Here is a 20154-nt window from a genome sequence, read left to right as displayed (position 1 = left end):
TGTATATGTATCCAAAGCCTGATATATATTTTTTGTTTGAGCAATAGAGTACTATTGTTGTCCAACACACACATCATTAAATGAGCCTCATCATTTAACTTGGTGACACGTCAGCCTCACACACTATCACCATAAATTAAAAGTGTATTAAAATAGTGTGTTACCTCACTTAAATGAACATTTGTACAGAAGGTATATCTCTGAGGCATTTACACACAAAATGTTTTCAAAGTTTTTTGCTTAGGTTTGTGCTGGAGTAAGCTCCACAGACATGTTTACCTAGTTTCAGACTTTTCATGGGATTTGTTGACAGCAACAAACACGACGACTGTCAGCTGCCACATCTTTAAACGTGTTATGATGAAAAGGAAAATTTGCACCAGTTAATAAGTGGCGAGTGTTGAGAGAGAGGGAAAAGATCAACACATTGAAGAATCCATCCATCAATCAATAAATGACTTAATATGAATTTGGCCTCATTTGATGGCCACCCATCTCATCCCCTTTGGGTATCTTAAAATTCTTCAACCTGGATCTCAATTTCTCCACTCCACTCAGTTATACAGCAAGATCCACAGAAGGCCCACTACAGGACACTATGACCGCCCCCTTTCACTGCCATCATTGTCCTAGCATCACGCTAACAGCAGGCTAATGCTAATGAGACAACAATTTTACATTAATGTACTGTCACTGTTAACATTGCATTAGTCTGCTATTATTATTCCCGATAGACCGGACCATCTGGGCCACCATACGGTCTGACAGGAAGGAAAAGGATAGGAGAGGAGACAAGAGGAGAAAAGAGGAAAGGACTTTCACACCCCACATTTAACTTCAAGTTTCTTTCATTTAGCGTTGCTTGTGTTCCCAATCACAAGATTATAATCCTCCTTTTCCAAGGACAAAAAAAGAAAAAAAAAACTCAGTTCCCTCTGGTTTAAATACTCAAGATGCACATTCATAGAAGCATTAGTCATGAGCAAACAAGTTAAGATACGTAGTAAATATATAAAAGGATACACTCACCAATCACTTTATTGCGTATACCTGTCCAACTGCTTGTTAACGCAAATATTGCAGTTACTATGCAAATATAATCAGTGCATTTTGGCATATAGACATAGTCAAAACGCACTGCTGCCCAAACCGAGCATCAGAATGGGGAAGAGAGGTGATTTATGGAATTTGAAAATGGCGTGGTTATTGGTGCAGGACAGAAACTTTAGAAACTGCTGATCTACAGGGGTTTTCCCAAGCAACCATCACTAGGGTTGACAAAAATCATCCAAATTCAAGGAAATATCCAGCAAGTGGCAGTTCTCTTGGTGAAAATGCCTTATTGATGTCGGTGGTCAGAGGAGAATGGCTGGGCTGCTCCGAGCTGATAGGAAGGAGTCAAATAATCACTCAGTACAACCAAGGTATGAAGGGCAGATGGGCTATAGAAGCAGAAGACAACACTGAGTTCCCCTTCTGTCCACAATTTACACGAGCTCACCATAGTTGAAGACTGGAAAAACATTGCCTGGTCTGGGGAACATTTTAATGATAATGTCAGAATAAAATTCCACTTTGTTTTGTATCAACAGTTCAGTGCTGTAGGTGTAATGATTTTTAGGATATATTCTTGACACACTTTGGTAAACATGAAGCTGTCTGTTACTAATCTCTGAGGAATGTTTCCAGCAACTTGTTGAATCTTTACCAAATGTGAAGGCAGTCAAAAGGGGACTCAACTAGCAAGGTGTACCTAATAAAGTGACCAGTGAGTGTACACTGCCATGATGGCACCTTTCTTATGTCTAATGTAGCAGAGGCTTTAAACATTTTAAGACTTTAATAAGCAAAACAATAACAGTAGTAGTACCAGCAGCAGTATTCATTCTATTTATTTATGTTCTATGTGGATTCGACACATATCCAGTAAAGTCTATATGCAGTATTTATTCTACATGGAAACTGAAACATTGGGAAGGGATCACATTCATCATTAGTAAGAAACACTTTAAAAACTAAAGGTAAGAAAAGGACCTTTTAAGGGGAATTAATGGATCTACAGCACTACTTATTGAAGCTAAAACCTGGGACCTGTCCAGGAAGACAAAATGTTTCCAGTGCGCTCAGATACAAATCTTGCAAAAGTGTAATGATAATGTTAAACATGGCATCTGCACATGTTTATGCATAAAGCCACATGGAAAAAAGTATCGATTTAACGTGTAAAAACAAACAAACAAACCAAAAAACCCAACAGAATCAAATTATTCCCATCCAAACTGATGTAGTTTAATATCACTCGAATTTTGGGCCATTTTGGACTGCATTCGTCAACAATTTACCAGCTCATAACTTCTAACTAATCTCTAAATATAGAGAGAGAGATGAAAGAAAAGCACTTTAAGTGGAATTAAAAAAAAAAAAAGAAAACAAAAATCTTCTGCCTAATTTAATAAATGCTCATATTTTCCCAAAACAAATAATGGAATTACTGCCACCAAATCTGGACTGTGATGGATAATAATGAGAATGTAATCACATTACTGTAATCATTTTTACATGCAATCATTTCCATCTGAACGCTGCAGATTTTTACTGGTATGCTACTTTTTCAGTGAGAGTCTTACTCAAACGTTACGTCCAAATGTCCCAACAAGAAGAAAATGCAAAGTCGTGTTTATGTTTGCATGTAATTCATGTATTAATGTGAAGATGTTTCCCACATGGACAGCATGTGGCAGCAAGCAGGAATTCTTGTATCTGTAACACAGCTGAACATTTGTCTGTCTCTGAACACACCCCCGGATCCAGGAGGCTAATGTTACTCACCCTTGCTTGGGCTTCGGACTAACGCCGCGGCAATGCAGCAAATACAACACACAGAACCCCCCCCCCAGTCATCAGCCAGCATAACAACACAGCAGCTAACAGCAATAAACAAGGAAAACAACAACCCACCAACGATACATGTCACCTTTCGAGATCATCTAAAATGACAGCAGGTTCTGCTGAAGGAGCTTTTAAAGTTTTTTGAAGAAAAAAAAGTATACACTATAAAAGTATAGATGTGTATTTGGCTTTGATGGAGTGTGTGTGCATTTTTCTTACCTCCCAATGGTGTTAGGCAGTGAGGTTAGCTGGTTGTCATCTACCTTTAGTGTTGTCAGCTTCTTTAACATTCCTGCAAACACACACACATGCAAAATTACTCTGTTCCTAGAGCAGGGGCCTCAAACCTGTGGCTCAGGTGCTGCAGTACATTCATCTCCACTTGCTCCCTGTGGCTGTTAGAAAAAGAAGATAGATGAATATGGAAATAAACAGCAGTTTAAAAAAACGTATGAGTGTCTCTGGACTGTGGGAGGATTTCAGAGTATCTGCAGAGAACCAAGACACAACCATGACATACAAACTCCACACAGAAACACCTCAACCGTTGGTGTAAAGTGACTCTTTACACCAGGGGTAGGCAACTCCAGGCCTCGAGTGCCGGTGTCCAAATGTCAAATGATTAGTTCATTACCAGGCCTCTGGAGAACTTCGAGACATGTTGAGGAGGTCATTTAGCAATTTGGATCAGTTGTGTTGGATCAAGGACACATCTAAAACCTGCAGGACACTGGCACTCGAGGCCTGGAGTTGCCACCCCTGCTTTACGTTATCTACAGACTGTGAAAAGCTGACCAAGAATCCTGGCTACACATGAAAAACAGCCAAGCAATGCCACAATCAAAAACAACTGGGGTTTAATGTTTCCAGCGTTTCTTATCGTAACTGCAAATATCTCTGAAAACAATGACCAATTTACTGAACAGTTTCTGATGCTTAGGTTGCAGGTAAACAAGGCACTATTTAGCTCCAAATTCTCTTTCAGCAAACCTCTTGGCAATGAATGGAAAAACACCCCAGTCAGCACAGTCACACACACCTAGGAATTCAAACTACAGCACAGTGATAATGTGTGGCATTTATTAGTAGTATCAATATGCTTGCAATATTGTGTTAATATAGGGATGGCAATGTCAATATTTTATTAAATAAAATAAAAATACTCTGGGAATACTATGAACAAGAGGGCTCATCGCATGCACCACCATCATGAGATTTTCCAGATTTCCCTAAATCAGCTCTACCGAACTGAAATCAGCTGATTGTAGCTCAAACGCACAGGAAGACAAAACATGTTTGTTTGAGGCTTTTTTTCTTTCTATCCGCCTGAAGCTTAGATAAGTGAAGAACCTTTGTCACGACAGTAACAATATAATCATATTTGTATTGTAATTACTGAATGTAATAAACTACAGCAATACTGAAAAATGTAATGTGATTAACACGTTACCCCCAACAGTGGCCTTACGGTAGGGTTTGGGAGGTTTTCGTGTCGGTATGCTTGACAATCTCATTTTATGGCAAAAAAATAACTAAAGTGAGATAACTTTAGTCTTGTTGACAAAGTTTAACTCTGATGACAGTTGAAACAATATGATAAATTGAGGTATGGTTTTGCAATACTTGGCATATTGTACAATGTTACTATAGTATCAAAGTATTGATATAATATATTATGGGGTGCCTAGTGATTCCCACCTCTAACAGCCAGCTACCCTCAGTGCTGCTGGTGACTTTTCTGCCTTTTGCCTGTGGCAATAACGCTGTGTGGATAATCATCGCTGAATAAAAATATGCTAAAATATCCAATATTTTATTTAAATATGTGCTGCTGCCCTACTGGTATATACTTAAAATGAAGCTAACAAATTTCCATTTGCTTTCATTACTTTTAAAGTCATTAGGCTACCCAGAGTCTTTGTTTATGTTTGGAAAATGACAGAATTTAGGCTAGCTGTTTCTCTCTGTTTTCAGCATTTATGCTACTTAGCTAACAATGTTAGCTTTACTTGTCAAATCTTAAATTGGCCTCCACAAAAGCACAACAGAATGACCAGTTTGGTAAAAGTATAAAGTAGGTAACATTTTCTGAATGACTCATAGTGTTTTTGTGTGCGTTTGCGTGTCCATATGTGTATACCTATAGAGTCAGGAAGGTGCTGCAGCATGTTAGAGGATAGCAGCAGGTCTTCCAAAGCCTCGCAGCCCGAAATGTCCGCGTCCAATGTCTCGATACGATTCTTAGCCAAGTCCAAGTACCGCAACTGACGAAGCTTCCCTATTGACTATTGTGCGGGGAGAAAAGAACAGAGTAAAGACGAATAAGCAGAAATCGGAAAAAAGCATAGACATGTTCAACTGTATATGCTCACATGAAGCTTTTTGTCCCAACTTCTGCTCACCCCTGGTATAGTCTGCAGAGAGTTATTATCAAGCCATAGCTCCTTCAGATTGTGGATCTGTTCCAACACCTCCGGCTGACATGCGCAAAGAAAAACCGACATTTTCACTGAACACACGCTATAAATTATACATTTAGACTTCGCATTTATATTGAGACTACTAATTATGTACAGGTGCAGCCTTTCTTTTCTGCAGTTCATTTACAGATAACACTTTTGCTTGTGTTACTTTATTGTTTAGTAGCTTAAACATACTGCATGCACAGCACTGTATAGTTCAACCTTTTATGTTTCTGCTTCTCTTAATTTTCCATGTCCACATTTGCTAATTTCATTTCTAAAACATGCGTTAGCTGGTCTCACCACTTCAGAAAATTCATTGCTACCCAGATCCAGCCTCTCGAGCTGTGTCAGTCTGTGGATGGACCTGAGAGGAAAGAATCCACTGATTAGTACAGGTTTGACATTTTGTACATAAATTTAAAATTGTACGCACCGAAGACCTCACAGCACACATTTAAAATTTTAAATACTTCATCTGAATTTGGACACAGTGAATTCTTACGCTGTGACTTCTGACAAACTTACTCAGTTTGTTAGAAGTTTTGAGCCCATGCAAACCCCTGTACTGCGGTGACTTTAGCATGTAGCATACGTATACAGCAGAATTTACTGTTTAGCACAGGCAGAGAACATTTGGCAAGTTTTTCATAGGCACAACCCACATATTGAACTATGCTCTTTAACCCACAGATGCATTTTCCTTACAAATGTGGATCCTTTAAAGGGGAAACTAGCAGGCTTTCCAGTCATATAAGATATATTTCCAAGACGCATTTTTACAACAAAGACATAATCAACTGAACACAAATTTCATTAGCTTTTGTGATTAAGTTTAGCAATTGCATTGGTAGAGTAACTGGCATTAATATTACCACTTTTCACAAGACACTGTTACTGAAATCACTGTTAATCTGCAAGTGCTGTACAAGGTTATTGAGTCTAGAAGCAGTTTGTAGTGGAGCTGTCCTCTGTGGTGATGGTGAGGATAAAGTCAGCTACATAACATTAAACCGCAAACATTTAAAACAGTTATGAGTGACACACTGATGTTATATCAGGCTTCGTCAGTATTTGAAAACAGCTGCAGAGATAAATACAGTTTTTATCCGGGGATCTGGAAATGCAATCGCACACTCAGGAACACATGAGACTAAATGTTTCTCTCGCTCTCACACACACACACACACACACACACACACACACACACACACACACACACACACACACACTCAAAAACACATATGGCAGTTTGCCTCACTTTGGCATTGTTTTCAGGTGGTTCTCCCTCAGCTCCAGGATCCGTAGTTTGGAGAGTCTGAAAAGCCAGAAGGCACATGAAACTTAATTCAATGCAATAACAATCTATCGACTGCAACAGCTAATGCTTGGGAAGTTACATCAGGTCAAATAAGAGAAACAAGCCCCGTTTAATTTGGTACAAAACAGTGCCAAACCCATTTTGACACTGAAAGCATTACATATGATCAACACCCACTGGTATTCATCCATTCAGAGAATACCTGCAACATATAGATTTTCATATGCTCTAGCAAACAGTAGCACACTATGACCTGCATAAAATGCTAAAATGTATAGTGATGAGGTAAAGATGGATAACTGGTTAACTGGAAACAAATTCATTAGCAAACTGTGAAGGCTAATGAACCTGTATGTGCAGAAAATAGGGACTCTGTTCACCAAAGTACTTAATCACAAGCTATCAGAAACAGTCAGTTTACCTCCCAAAGTTAGCAGGCAGATACTCCAGGAAGGCATCGTTTAAAAAGAGCTGGGTCAGATTCAGGAGCTGCGTAAAACCATCTGGGAGTCTGGGAAAGAAAGACAGAAAGAAATTGTGCAAAACAAGAAAGATGAAAAAGGTGTGCGTCCTTGAACGGCCTCAGTGGAACAAGACACGGACAAAGTTCCCAACACAACCCCTGCAGAAACAGCTAACTGCTGTTAGCCTGCGGATGACTCATCTGCTGCGTGCACACGCTCCCTCACACACACACAGTGACACACACACACACACACACACACAAAGCATGGGAAACCTGCAGGATACTGTGTGGTTGACTCTAGTTTTGCTTCGTGGCATTAACACACCAATAAGAAAACAGCAATTACAAGTGTAACACCTGATGCTCAAAGTATAATGATAAACAACACCAGCGCTCTACTGAAATACTTACATCTTCTTCTGCAGGCCAATACTGATTCTACGGGATATGAATACAAGAGCATGGCTGTACAGGGTTTATGGATGCAGCCAATTATTATAAAATATTCAGCCTCTCTGGTGCTACATAAATATGAATATGTAAAAGCAGGGTGACCTGTAAAAGTGTGAAACGCTGCAATCAAACAAACTTGAACCACGCTTTCCTTTCTTCAACTGAAATTTGCTTCCTAAATATAACCAAGCCAAAGTGAACGTCTTAGAGATGTTTGTTCTTATGATGATGCAGTCAGCGTTTTCACCGTGGTTGTTATCCAGAGGCTGCGTGCTTGGAGTAATTAGATGCACAATGTTCAATTTTTCAACCTAGCTTGTAAACATTAAGGTTGACAGCCATCAAACCAGAGACTGAAGTAATGTGTAACAGGTTCAGCTGTGCAGTAATGTGCAGAGTGTACAGTTTGTGTCTTACTTGGTGATGGGGTTGACACTGGCTTCCACCACAGACAAGCCTTTACAGCATTTTATATTGTCTGGAAACTCCTGGATTCCTGTTTGACAGGAAGAGAGTCATACATGATGTTTAGTTTCACAAAAGTCTGGACCACCTGGTTTTGTTTCTTCTTCTTCGTTGTGAAGTTTCGGTATTGCAATTATGAGGTTTCGTCCTGTTATTTTAAACCAGGGTTGTTTAGGCTGGATACCGTTTTTACTGATGTCTAGCTCTTTCAGGTTCACCAGGCTGGCGATGGTGGTGGGCAGGTTGGACAGGTCGTTATCTGGCATGCTCAGCTTCTTCAAGGCCTGGCAGTTGAAGAGTTGCTGTGGGAACACAAAGAGGGACGATAAAGGAATTATGATCTTGGCAGGGTGTAGAACGTCACCTGGAGGCATGAGGCACTTAATGTTTTTCAAAAAGCTAGGCCACTTTAGCAGCACTTGTCTATTAATAATGCAAATGTAATGTCTTCCCACAGGATAAAACACATTATAGATTGAAAGGAAAAGACATCTAGACAAATGTGCTCCTAAACAGAAAAATTATGCTAATAAGAAAATATATACAAAAATGAAAGAATTTGGGGGTATGTAAATGCAATAAATGCTCTAGGAATTCAGAAATACCCATGTAAAAAATATAACAAAGCAAATGGTCAAAACTAAAAGGTGATTCTTGTATACCAGATTCTAAATGAGCAGCAACACAATGGTTAAGAAAAAACGTAACTAGATAGTAAAACAGCTTCACTCAATCTTCACTCCCTGCATTTTAACAAAACTTTCAATCACTCTTGCTGCCTGCTAGAATCAATAACGGCTGCATTTAACATCCAGAGATAAGGCCAGAGTTTTAGGCCAAATAGTGAAGTATATGGGCTCAGCAAGCGTATTACTCTCAATGACCAAGCTAAGCTAACCTTGACAGTTTTTCTACAGACTCACTATGGTATGAAGCCAAAAGGTGTTTCTCTTCATAAATGTATCTGATTATTATATAGCAACAATAAGGCAGCTGATAATAAGCCAGTAGAGCAATAATATTTCAAGTTTTAGCTAATATCAATTTAAAAAATAAACATTGTGCTAGCTACAGTAGCTGGGTTATAATCCTCTTGCTTGCCAATATGGCTATTTTTATATGAATGTCATCAAAGTGGGAATATTTTCATTGCTTAAATATAACAATAGTAAAGCAACTGCAATATTAGCGGTTTTGGTTGCTAATTAAAAGATATTATATCCTCCCGAGACCTAAGGAAACAAATATCTTTCAATGTCCTGCCTATTTGGAGCTAAAAGAGGCCACCTGAACACATGAGATATCATTGGAAAGGCCACAATGTCCTCTTCTGAGCGCAACATCACTTATTAGGGTAACTCAAATACATCAAAAGATATAGACCAAAAACAAATGTCTATTAAAGAAGACATAAAAGAATGGGCTGGTTTTCAGGAAGATATGCTAACAGCTATTGTCAAGATAAAATGACAAATTTGCATACCCTGAATTAATGTAGTCTCATATACAATACAGTCTCTCTAAACTTCTTCCCAAACTTATAGAAGAATTGAACATTGAATGTTCTTAGTGTAGTACTTGCACTTTTAGTTTTATGCAACATGACCCTCATGAATATACAGTAATTAGCCACACCAAAAAAACCCAATAGCATACAAAGTGGATTAAACTAATAATCTTATTATTTTGCAATGGCTTTTTGGAAACGTGGGTCCCTGGTCCCAAAAGGTTGATTCTGTTCATCTGGACAAAGCGTTTTCAATGCAAGAAATGTTTCGTCACTCATCCATGTGACTTTTTCACTCTAAGCTGATTGCAGGTTTCCCCAGTCTTATAAACAGTACATTGCACAATAACTGTGAGGTCAGATCATTAATATGTAATGTAACATAATGTAATGTAATGTGTATGTGTTAGTCCCCATAGGGAAATAGTTCCTCTGCATTTAACCCATTCACCCAGTGAAGCAGTGGGCAGCCACCAATGCAGCGCCCGGGGAGCAGTGTGTAGGGACGGTACCTTGCTCAGGGGTACCTCAGGGTAGCAGTTCAGTGGAGTTGAACCCCTGACCTTCCGATCATGGGGCCACCACTCTACCTACTGAGTAGGGTTGCCAACTCCCTGAAAAATAAATAAGGGACACCTCGTGGCCAGGGCTGGGCAACCCAGTTGTCTTCACCCTTCCCAGTGTGGTAGCTCTTTTTTTGTGTGTGAAATTATTTTTTAACCATTTGACTTGAACTTGATTTAAGCAGATGCATATTCTTTGTGATATGACCACATGTGAAACAAATGATCATTTAGCCATTTATTTTTAGCTCAAAATGACAACATTAACACAGTAAAACAGGTCTCTTTCTTAAACAGAAGCCTGTCATGCTTAACTTTTGAGAATATAAGTAAATCTTTCTTTAAAAGAACTCTGTCCTGCTTAACTTAAAATTATATAAATTAATAGAAAGCAATAGAACAAAAATATTCTTGTAACAGTGCACATATAGTGCATTTAGTACAATTGGCTTCAGCTGAGGTATTATTTCAGCTTTTCTAATGCTAATCAGCTGCTCCTGTTTGTAAACCCGCTTGTTCCCATGATTACGCATCATAACTCATCATCATTATTCATCTATGTATTACTTTTATGTATTAGTCATCTATTTGTTGTAATCATCTATCCTTGCAGTTGTTTATTACACAAAATAAATTATATTATTACACTTCTGGCCACATAGCGCTGATATTCACTGCACATGTCCATATTAACCTTAACCAGAGGGTTTAAAAAAACAAACCAGTGTTTACATACCATATCTGCTTCTGCCATGCCTGGTGGACAAGAAATTGGTTAAGGGTTCCCCGAGCTTTCACGCCCCTCGTGTTCTTCATGTGCCCACCATTAGAAGCATGCCTATGGAAAAAGTGCGCCAGCACACAGTGCAGTGCGCTTTATAGTGCACTTTTCCAGCCAGGTGTTTTCCTTTTCCCATTCCTCCCTGTACTTTTGCAGCCTTTTTTTTCTTTCTCTGAGCGAACAAACATTGCTGCTCTAACGCTGGTCTTACACTGTGCGATTTTTTGGCCCATTTTGAGCCGATTTTTGAGTCGTGCGACCGATTTGGTGATCGGCCCGATTTTGGCCTTCATCGTGCATCGTGTAGTATACGTGGGGTAACGAGAAGCGATTAACACCTCACGACCAGCTCCCGATCATCAATCGCTCGTGAGGGTGTCACCACAGGCGCTCACATTGCTCACGCGCAAACACATAAACGTCGGTGAAAAAGATGGAGCAGCACGGCTGTGCAGCGTGTGATCTGGACACAAGCAATGGAGGCACAACTTGTAGAACTTTGGAAAGCTCATCCGAGCCTTTTCGATGTGGCATCACAAAATTATCACGACCACAACAACCGTGAAAATAGTTGGATTTACACTGTTGCTCAATCACAGCTGCCTGATCATGTTTTTCATTAGCAATTTAGCAAAGTTGATGGTGGCGGTGTGCGTGTCTGTGTGAGTGAAAGACAGACAGAGAGAGAGAGCGACAGATTTTCTGTTATAACCTTCATTTTATGGAGGCACAGTGTGCCGTCCGAGACTTGCACCGCAGTGTCGGCGTTTGTTTCCCTGTTGGCCGGTATTTTCTTCGTAAGCGACCTTTCCTCGACCAATGAGATAAGCGATAATCTGACTTGTCATACTCGAATTGTCATAAGTGTGCTGTCAGCGCATTGGTCACAAAGCAGGAGAGGGGCTGGGAATTATGTTTTCAAACAAAGTGTTAATTCCATTAAAAGTTATAGACTACTTTTGATTCTCACTGTATTACGGGATAAAGTGCGTCCCTTATTAGCTCAATACGGGACGTGTACTTTTGTTTCTAAATACGGGACGATTCCGTTTTTTAAGGGACGGTTGGCAACCCTACTACTGAGCTATCCCTGCCCTTGCAGGGATGCAAATTCTCATGACCATTGATGGACAACCACTGATCAAAGACTATTGATCATTGATCAGTACTCATGGCCATTGATCAGTGAGATCAATGGCCATGAGTACCATTCACAGAGAGTTGAGGAATGGCTGCAATCACAGCATGTAAGATGGCAAAAATGTACCCTCAGGCCCCCTCCTCGATTCAGAGATAGTCTTTCCCTTTTCACGTAAATGGCCTCCTTGACGCCCCGTTCAAACCAGTGTTCCTCCCTGTCCAGGATGTGTGCATCCTCATCATTGAAAGAGTGTCCACTGGCCTGTAGTTGTAAATAGACTGCAGAGTCCTGACCTGACGAGTTTGGTCTTCTGTGTTGTGCCATCCGCTTTGCCAGAGGTTGTTTGGTTTCCCTGATGTATAAATCCTGGCAGTCCTCCTGGCACTTAACAGCGTACACTATGTTACTCTGTTTGTGTCAGGGGACCCAATCCTTGGGGTGGACCAATTTTTGGTTCAGCGTTTTTTGGGGTGTAAAAGCCACAGAGACACGGTGTTTAGAAAAAATGCGTCTCAACTGCTCCGATACTCCTGACACGTATGGGTCACTAAGGGTTTTCGCTTAGGCAGCAGTTGTCCTTCTCTTCTGGATCAGCTGGAACTTTCTATAGGTGCCTTCCCAGCTTTGACAAAAGTCCAGCTGGGATAACCACATTTACTCAGGACCTTCTTGATGTGATGTGTTCTATGCTACTTTAAAAAGTACTAGCTAGCTGTAGTATATTGTTGCAAAACCCTCAAAACATTTGAAGAGGCAGCAGCCTCTTTCCTGCAGATCAATGTGCAAGTTTTTGGGCTGTGGGAGGTACCTAGAAAGAAACTACGGCAGCACGGGCTCCACACAGAAATAACCCTGACCACATCTAAAACCACTTCTTGCTACGTAGTGAAAGTGCTAACAACTGCACTGTTCCCAGATCCAAACTTGATTAAAGATCTGGGCTTATTCAGGATCCAAAGACTCTGCTGCCATCACTTGTAGACCAACGTCAAGTGACACATCTATGGTTTCCTTGTCCATGCCCAGACATACCAAAGCTACTTTGGAGGCATGTTGGGGGAAGAACTGACCCAATCTTAAGCAGGTGATTTTAATTCTGAAGATCATATATATTTTTGTTATTTTATTGACCAGGCAATATGTCACCTTCATTAATTCTAGGACATTCTCTTCAGTAAAAAGTACAGCACATAAGCCACAGCATATATATTCTAAAATGGACAGATCTGCTCTGAGTGGAGAGGTCACAGCAGGCCACTGTAACAGAGCCTTCTAAACACTCACACACATGTAGAAGCTGCCCAACTCACTCACATTGGAGCCAGAGACTTAATATGCATTGCTGGCACAGACATACATTGTCAAGACTGAGCAGAATGTTTTTGTGCAAGTTAAATGCGAGGTCGCACATCTCATCTCATACATCCTTATTAGACTGTCTCCATTCATGCTGGCTATATTTAGAAATCTAATTCAACATCTTTGTCATTTAAACCAGGCCAGGATATCCATAAAATGTGACGGCCCTTTAATAAGCAGCACCTGTAATTCTCCTTGAAATTTTAGAAGGGCGTTCTGCATCAGCAGTCCCCACGTGGGCTGCTTCTGTGCAGCTCCCAGTGTGAACTCATGGATATTAATGTATCAATATTGCCCAGTAAGGGTATCGCCACAAAATAGTGAGAGGGCATTTTAAGTTAGCATCAGTGTTTCACATCCGAAATCCAAATTCGAAAAAATCATAAACAAAGCAACATGACTAATGGTCAGCATTGCATACACAACTGTACAAAAAAGGTGCAGAACTAGCTCAATAAACCTGAGTGGGTGAAGTGAAAAGGCAGTTTGTGATCCCTAATTGTTACTCAGGGTACCAGTGGATGAACAGCTATTAATTGTGAATTTGATCAACTGTCAGAAAAAGCAGATTTTAGTTTAGTAGTAGAAGCTTAATAGTAGAAGAAGAAATTTTAAAAAAGGCATAAGGATTATTGACCCCCAAAAGAGGTCAATAAAAGGAAGAAGAGCTATATCAGGAAAAAATTAACATATGACTCAGGGGTACCTTGGGTAATTCCTCAATCTGGTTGGCATCTAGGTAGAGCTCCTCCAGAGTTCTCTCAAAGCTGAAGATTTCCTTGGGGACCTGCTGCAGGCTGCAGTGGGAGTAGTCCAACACTGAGATCACTTCCTCTTCACCACGGAAACAACGGCACGGCACCAGCCGGCCAATCAGCTTCCGTTTAGTGGTCATTTCCAGACACTGCACTGAAATGGTGAGAAAAGGAGAGAACAGACATGATGTTAGAGGCCTTTAAGGTTCAGCAGCTCGTGATTTTAACAGGTTTGTTGTACCTGTTTCTTATTAATTATATTATTTTTAAATTGTAGATATTCTATATGTAATTTAAACTGTTTTCTCTTTGTTTTAGATTTGTAGAACTTTGGCCAACACTGTTGGATGTAAAGTGCGTTATAAATAAAGATGCTATGCTATGCTACCTGATGGAGTTCTTCTGTGTAGAACCTTGTCAGTCTGATAGCATCATTAACAGTATATGGGCAGATTAGTGTACTAAAAGACAGGCTCTGATATAAGAAACTAGTTATACAAAGTGTTTCGATAGTGAAAAAATCGTGAGTGGGGTTTTCTATAAAACGTGGGAAACAAATTCTAAAAACTACGTGATAAAAAATGTGAGTTGCATTCATTCACAGTGACAGATTTTGCATCTTTTGATGAGTAATGAAATAAATAAATGCACAAAGAAACATTTTCACAATCCACCTACTGCAAAATTATTCATACTGTGCAGAAGGAAAAAATGTGCCTATTTGAATCTCAAAGTGCAAAAAACAATGTGTTAAACACAGTGGGATCAGATATAGGAGCTTTTCATTGTACAAATATCACCTACATGCCTTGCATAGACAGGAGGACTGTTCATCTTATGCATAGTGAGCCCTCCACAGCCTTGCAGAGGATGAGAAACCAGTGGTGACCAAATGGTTTGCTGAGTCACGTTAGTGTGTCTTGGGATTTTGTAGCAATCATGCATTATTACTGCAATATAATTTTTAATGAATTACTGACTTGTTCTATCTGTAGGCACTCTGTAGGTCCTCATAAATACAGAAGCAAGCTGTCAAAAGTAATCAAGCCTGCTCAGACTTGATCCCACCAAATGGTGGTAATTTATACAGTGTGACACATCAAAGCCCCAATTCATGACAAGAAGAATGACAAAATATGTGACAAAAAAATTTGATCACTTCCTACAACTAACAACACTTTGATCCCCACCAATAACCACCTGAGGAAAAGCGAGAACAGTATCAGCAGAAACTACTAAGCTTCAATAGCTTCAGTCAAGTCTGGGGTGACAAGAGTTCCTCTGTCCAAATTCATCATCAAGCTTAGTTAGCTAACAGTAACAAGCATGAAAAGAAACTAGCATTCCTTTGAGGCTGAAACCAAAAACGTTTGATGGACTGTGTGAAAGTCTCATAAATGGTGAGGCAAGTCCATATTGGTGTTTTTTGCTACAGAAAAAATAATGCAAGTGTACCAGATGATAACAGATGCTGCAAATACACATAGCACCCTCATCTGACCATGGAAAGAAGGGAAGATATCAACTGATAAAGAGAGAGGGGTGAGCAACCTTTACTTTCAACAGAGTAATTTCTGAAATGTTTGCCCTTCTCAACCTTCAAATCAATGCAAAGCCAGTGAAGGGCATTAGACACTAGAGGTGGGAATCACCATACATCCCACGATACGATATTATCACAATACTTAACGCACGATACGATATTATTGCAATTTTTTAAAATATTTTGCGATATTCAGATTCTGTACATAAAGGTAAACTTTATCAATATTCATTTTATCTAATAACAAAGTCTCGCACTCAGTCTTTCTCTCATTTCAGTCAGTTTTATTGTTGACAAACTGAACGGTTTGTATTACAGTCTAGTCCAACTTAACTGAATGCAACCATCTGGTACAATTATAGCTATTCTGAACTATGCAATTTATGAAAACTATGCAGCCCATTCAGCAACTGAAGAATTTGAAAGTAAATTAAAACAAAATATAATTTTACATTACATAAAAAAGTTTTAAACTTAATTAAAATAAAACATGTCTTAAATTAAAATAAGTAAACTGTCATGTTTATTGCTGCCAAAAAAAAAGTTAAACACATTTGGACAGTGAAGGAATGTCAGGATTCTTGCTCAGAAAAAGGAGCTGATCAACATGCTCTGAAGTCAGAGCACAAAAACTTTTTTTGCAACAAAATATCGATTTCTGCTGTCCCTGTATTGATACATTATTAGCAAACAAAATATCACGATACTACACAGTATCGATTTTTCCCCCCACCTCTATTAGACACTAGCTTAGGCTTCAAATGCTGTAGTTCAATTTAATTCAGTTTAATTTATACAGTGACAAATCACAACAACAGCGCTTCATAATGTAAGGTAGACCCTACAGTAATAAATACAGAGAAAACTCCAACAATCATATGACACCCTAAGAGCAAGCACTTTGGTGACAGTGGGACGGAAAAACTCCCTTTTAACAGGAAGAAGCCTCCAGCAGAACCAGGCTCAGGGAGGGGCGGGGCCATCTGCAGTGACCGATTGGGGTGAGAGAAGGAAGACAGGATAAAGTCATGCTGTGGAAGAGAGCCAGAGAATAATAACTATGATTCAGTGCAGAGAGGTCTATTAACACATAGTGAGTTAGAAAGGTGACTAAAGAGGAAATACTCAATGCATCATGGGATTCCCCAAGCAGTCTACACCTACTGCAGCATAACTAAGAGAGTTATGCTGCATTAGTTATGCTGGGCTTAAGGGCCTAATCCTAAAGGTAGAGATAGGGTCTTCCAGACACAGGATGTGTGTGGTATGGTTCATGGTTTTTCTATAAAAATACTGGACACAAAACATTATTTTTACTTGTGAAAACATAAACAATATCAGATTTTGTTATCTATTCATAATTTGGTTAGTGGTTTACGACATTAATAATAAGATAAGATAATCTTGATGTCCAAAATTAGTGAGCTGATCCTTTTAAATCTAAACCATAGTTCAAAATCAGCATACAAAGTATTTTAATCTGCACGTACCAAATCGTTCTGTTGGCTCGAGCCTCTCTGTGTGGTGTCAAGTTTGAACGTTCTCCTCATCCTGACTCTTAATTGAGTTTGTGTAAATGTGAGTGTGGCTGACTGACAACCCTGTGAGAGACAAAAACAAAGTAGTCTACCAAAAAATATAAACGCGGTGATCTAAAATTGCTGAATGATTATTTGAGCTGTTTTCTTACACTGAATTTGAATGAACTACTGCTGTACTCAGATTTGAGTCCATGGTCAAGTACAGGAATCAGTGCCCACATCCTTTTGAAATAGACTGACTCTGAGCCAGATCAGACATGGACACTGCTAAAGGTTTGCTCTTACAGTAAAATTAAACTAATGTGGGTATTGACACTAAGTGTCCCCGTCCAACCAAACCAAAACTGCAGGTGAAGTCGTATTATAAGTGACTTTAGAGAACGATATCATTTACACTAGCACCACATTTTTGTGAAGTGAGACATGTTTTATTCAGACCTTTATGTTTTGTTTTTGTTTTGTGTTTTAATTCAACCGTGTTGAACAGCCACTGTACATATTGGATACGTGAAGATTGTTCCAAGGCAGAGAAAAATGTGAAATTATACTTTAGGTCACAGGTGTTGAAGGACCCACATTAGTTTAAAAGCTTCACATGACTGTCAGGCAGATGTAAAACTCACATGGCAGATGGGTATCACAGTGATCCCCCGCCAACCAGCAGTTACCCAGTCGGCTCGCTTTGTCTCACACACACACACACACACACACACACACACACACACACACACACACACACACACACACACACACACACACACACACACACATGGTCTTTTCAAACAACAAGCCAGAGCCATATAATTAGACCGAATCCTTTGTAATTCTGCGACAACATCGCTCCATTACACAACTCCATTTAAAAAGCTTGTGGCTGAATGGCATAAGTAGGCTAACCATGGTTATTAAAGTCCTTGAGTGAGGACTCATCATTCAGCTTTATCATTGCAAACCCACTCGCTCGCTGCGCTCAATCTATTGACAAATAAAGACATTTTAACGCCAGCCCTTTCAAACGGAACAAAGAGCGAGTTTTCAGTGATTGGACTTCAATTTCCTGCTTGATCTTCAACTGCCATCGAGCACAACAGCAACTGGATGCGATGAGAAGCTGCACAGCGGCATGAAAAGAAAGAGATGAGGAAACTAAAGAGAGAACGTGAAAATAAGAAGGTGTAGAGAGCAGTGAGAGGAACACCAGGAGGCTCAGAGATAAGACCTGCAGCTTTATCTGGCTATAAACACACACATGTCCAGCACAGTGAGACCAGATGAATTCAGACGATAGAGAGAGTAATCTTGAACATTGCGAGTACACTGTGTTATCTGTTCTAGCTTTTTGCAAGCCACTGAAATCAGATAAAAAGGTCGCAGATCCTGCAGGACTGTTTATCTAAAAGGACTGGACCATTAAAATCAATGCATCCTTATCCACAGTCATGCTCAGTGCAGGTGTAATGAGGCCAGCTGACATTTACTGTTTGCCTATTCTATGTGTAAACCCGGCAGTCAGTGCTTCTCACGATGCTGTTTGGCGGCGGCTTGTCTGTGTATTATTTTTTACCGCAGATACTCGGCCACTTCAGTAGTTACACCTGCCTTAATTATTTGTGAAATAGATTCAATAAAATGCTTGAAACATTCCTCAAAGATCTTTGTCCATGTTGATATGATAGCATGTCATATTTGCTGCAGATTTATCAGCTGCACATGCACAGTGTGAATATGCTGTTACACCACATCCAAAACGTGCTCTACTGGATTAAAATCAGGGCCATCGGAGGCCATTTGAGCCTAAACTGGGCTTTGTGACATGGCATGTTAGCTTGCCGGAAGAATCCATTAGAAGTTGGCTACACTGTGGTTGTAAAGAGATGGACATGGTCAGCAACAATACTCAGGTAGGTTGTGGTGTTTAAACAAGGCTCAGTTGGCACTAATGGGCCCAAAGTACAACGAAAAAATATCTTCCACACTATTACACCACTATCATCCTGAAATATCGATACAAGGCCAGATGGATCCATGCTTTCCTGCTTTGCAGTTTCTGAAATGTACTGAGAACTTTCCCACATTCAGTGTCACTAAAATTACTTTTCTTCCCACATTCAACATTTCTGAATGCAAGCAGTTGCTGCCATGTGACTGGCTAATTTGTGTTAATTAGGTGTACCTAATAAAGTGGCTGGAGAGTGTAGTTTTAAAGCAAATAGCGTGGATGCTATTAAGAAAGTGTAAGAAGTTTTAACCTAATGTTTTCTTATATATTTTTTAAATATATAACTAACTACGTCACTTTGGAGACTTTGAAGAAATTGATGTGTTAATTACACTACTGTGACATAAACTGTATAATCAATATAATCATGATGTACACTGCATATTATGGAATATTAATGCTATATCTCTTCTAGATATGAGAACTTTAAAACATGCTAACATCAGATGTCTACCTTTTATTGAAAGTATTACAGTGCAGTACTGCGCGGCACTATTCAGTTCAATTCAATTCAGTTTTACTTATAGTGCTAAATCACAACAACTGCTTTAAGGTGCTTTATATTGTAAGGTAAAGATCCTATAACAATACAAAGAAAACAAGAAAACCCAAGCAATAATATGATCCCCTTTGAGCATGCACTTTGGCGACAGTGGGGAGGAAAACCTTCCTTTAAACAGGAAAAACACCTCTGCAGGAAGCAGGCTCAGGGAGGGGCAGCAACCTGTCAGACTGGTTGGGGTAAGGGGAGGAAAACAAGTCAAAGACATGCTGAAAAGAGCCAGAGATGAATAATAACTACTGATTAAATGCAGAGTGGTGTATAAACATATAGCGAGTGAAAAAGAAACACTGATGGGAAGCCCCAAGCAGCCCAGACCTATTGCAGTGTAACTAAGGGAGGATTCA

General features: G+C 39.6%; 1 protein-coding gene across 17 annotated transcripts in view; it reads right to left on the bottom strand.

Annotated features, from left to right (window-relative positions):
* Positions 1–20154, bottom strand: part of lrrc7 (leucine rich repeat containing 7) — a 148860-nt gene that overhangs the window by 43906 nt on the left and 84800 nt on the right. For 11 of the 17 annotated variants that reach the window (XM_085253105.1, XM_085253106.1, XM_085253108.1 and 8 more), the window contains 10 exons: positions 14114–14316; positions 8241–8358; positions 8009–8087; positions 7094–7183; positions 6613–6669; positions 5655–5718; positions 5262–5366; positions 5030–5174; positions 3109–3181; positions 2830–2847 (listed from right to left, as the gene is read on the bottom strand). In XM_085253105.1, coding sequence (XP_085109231.1) covers positions 2830–2847; positions 3109–3181; positions 5030–5174; positions 5262–5366; positions 5655–5718; positions 6613–6669; positions 7094–7183; positions 8009–8087; positions 8241–8358; positions 14114–14302 — 938 coding nt within the window. In that variant the 5' untranslated portion in view covers positions 14303–14316. The remainder of the gene's footprint in view (positions 1–2829; positions 2848–3108; positions 3182–5029; positions 5175–5261; positions 5367–5654; positions 5719–6612; positions 6670–7093; positions 7184–8008; positions 8088–8240; positions 8359–14113; positions 14317–20154) is intronic. The other 6 variants (XM_085253107.1, XM_085253117.1, XM_085253110.1 and 3 more) reach the window with 3 other exon arrangements.

The sequence above is a fragment of the Mchenga conophoros genome, linkage group LG17 (assembly GCF_057382185.1).
Source record: "Mchenga conophoros isolate Kocher_MC1m ecotype Shallow Benthic linkage group LG17, M_conophoros_male_GT1.1, whole genome shotgun sequence".
In the NCBI taxonomy this organism is placed as follows: domain Eukaryota; kingdom Metazoa; phylum Chordata; class Actinopteri; order Cichliformes; family Cichlidae; genus Mchenga; species Mchenga conophoros.
This window is presented reverse-complemented; position numbering and strand designations above follow the sequence as displayed.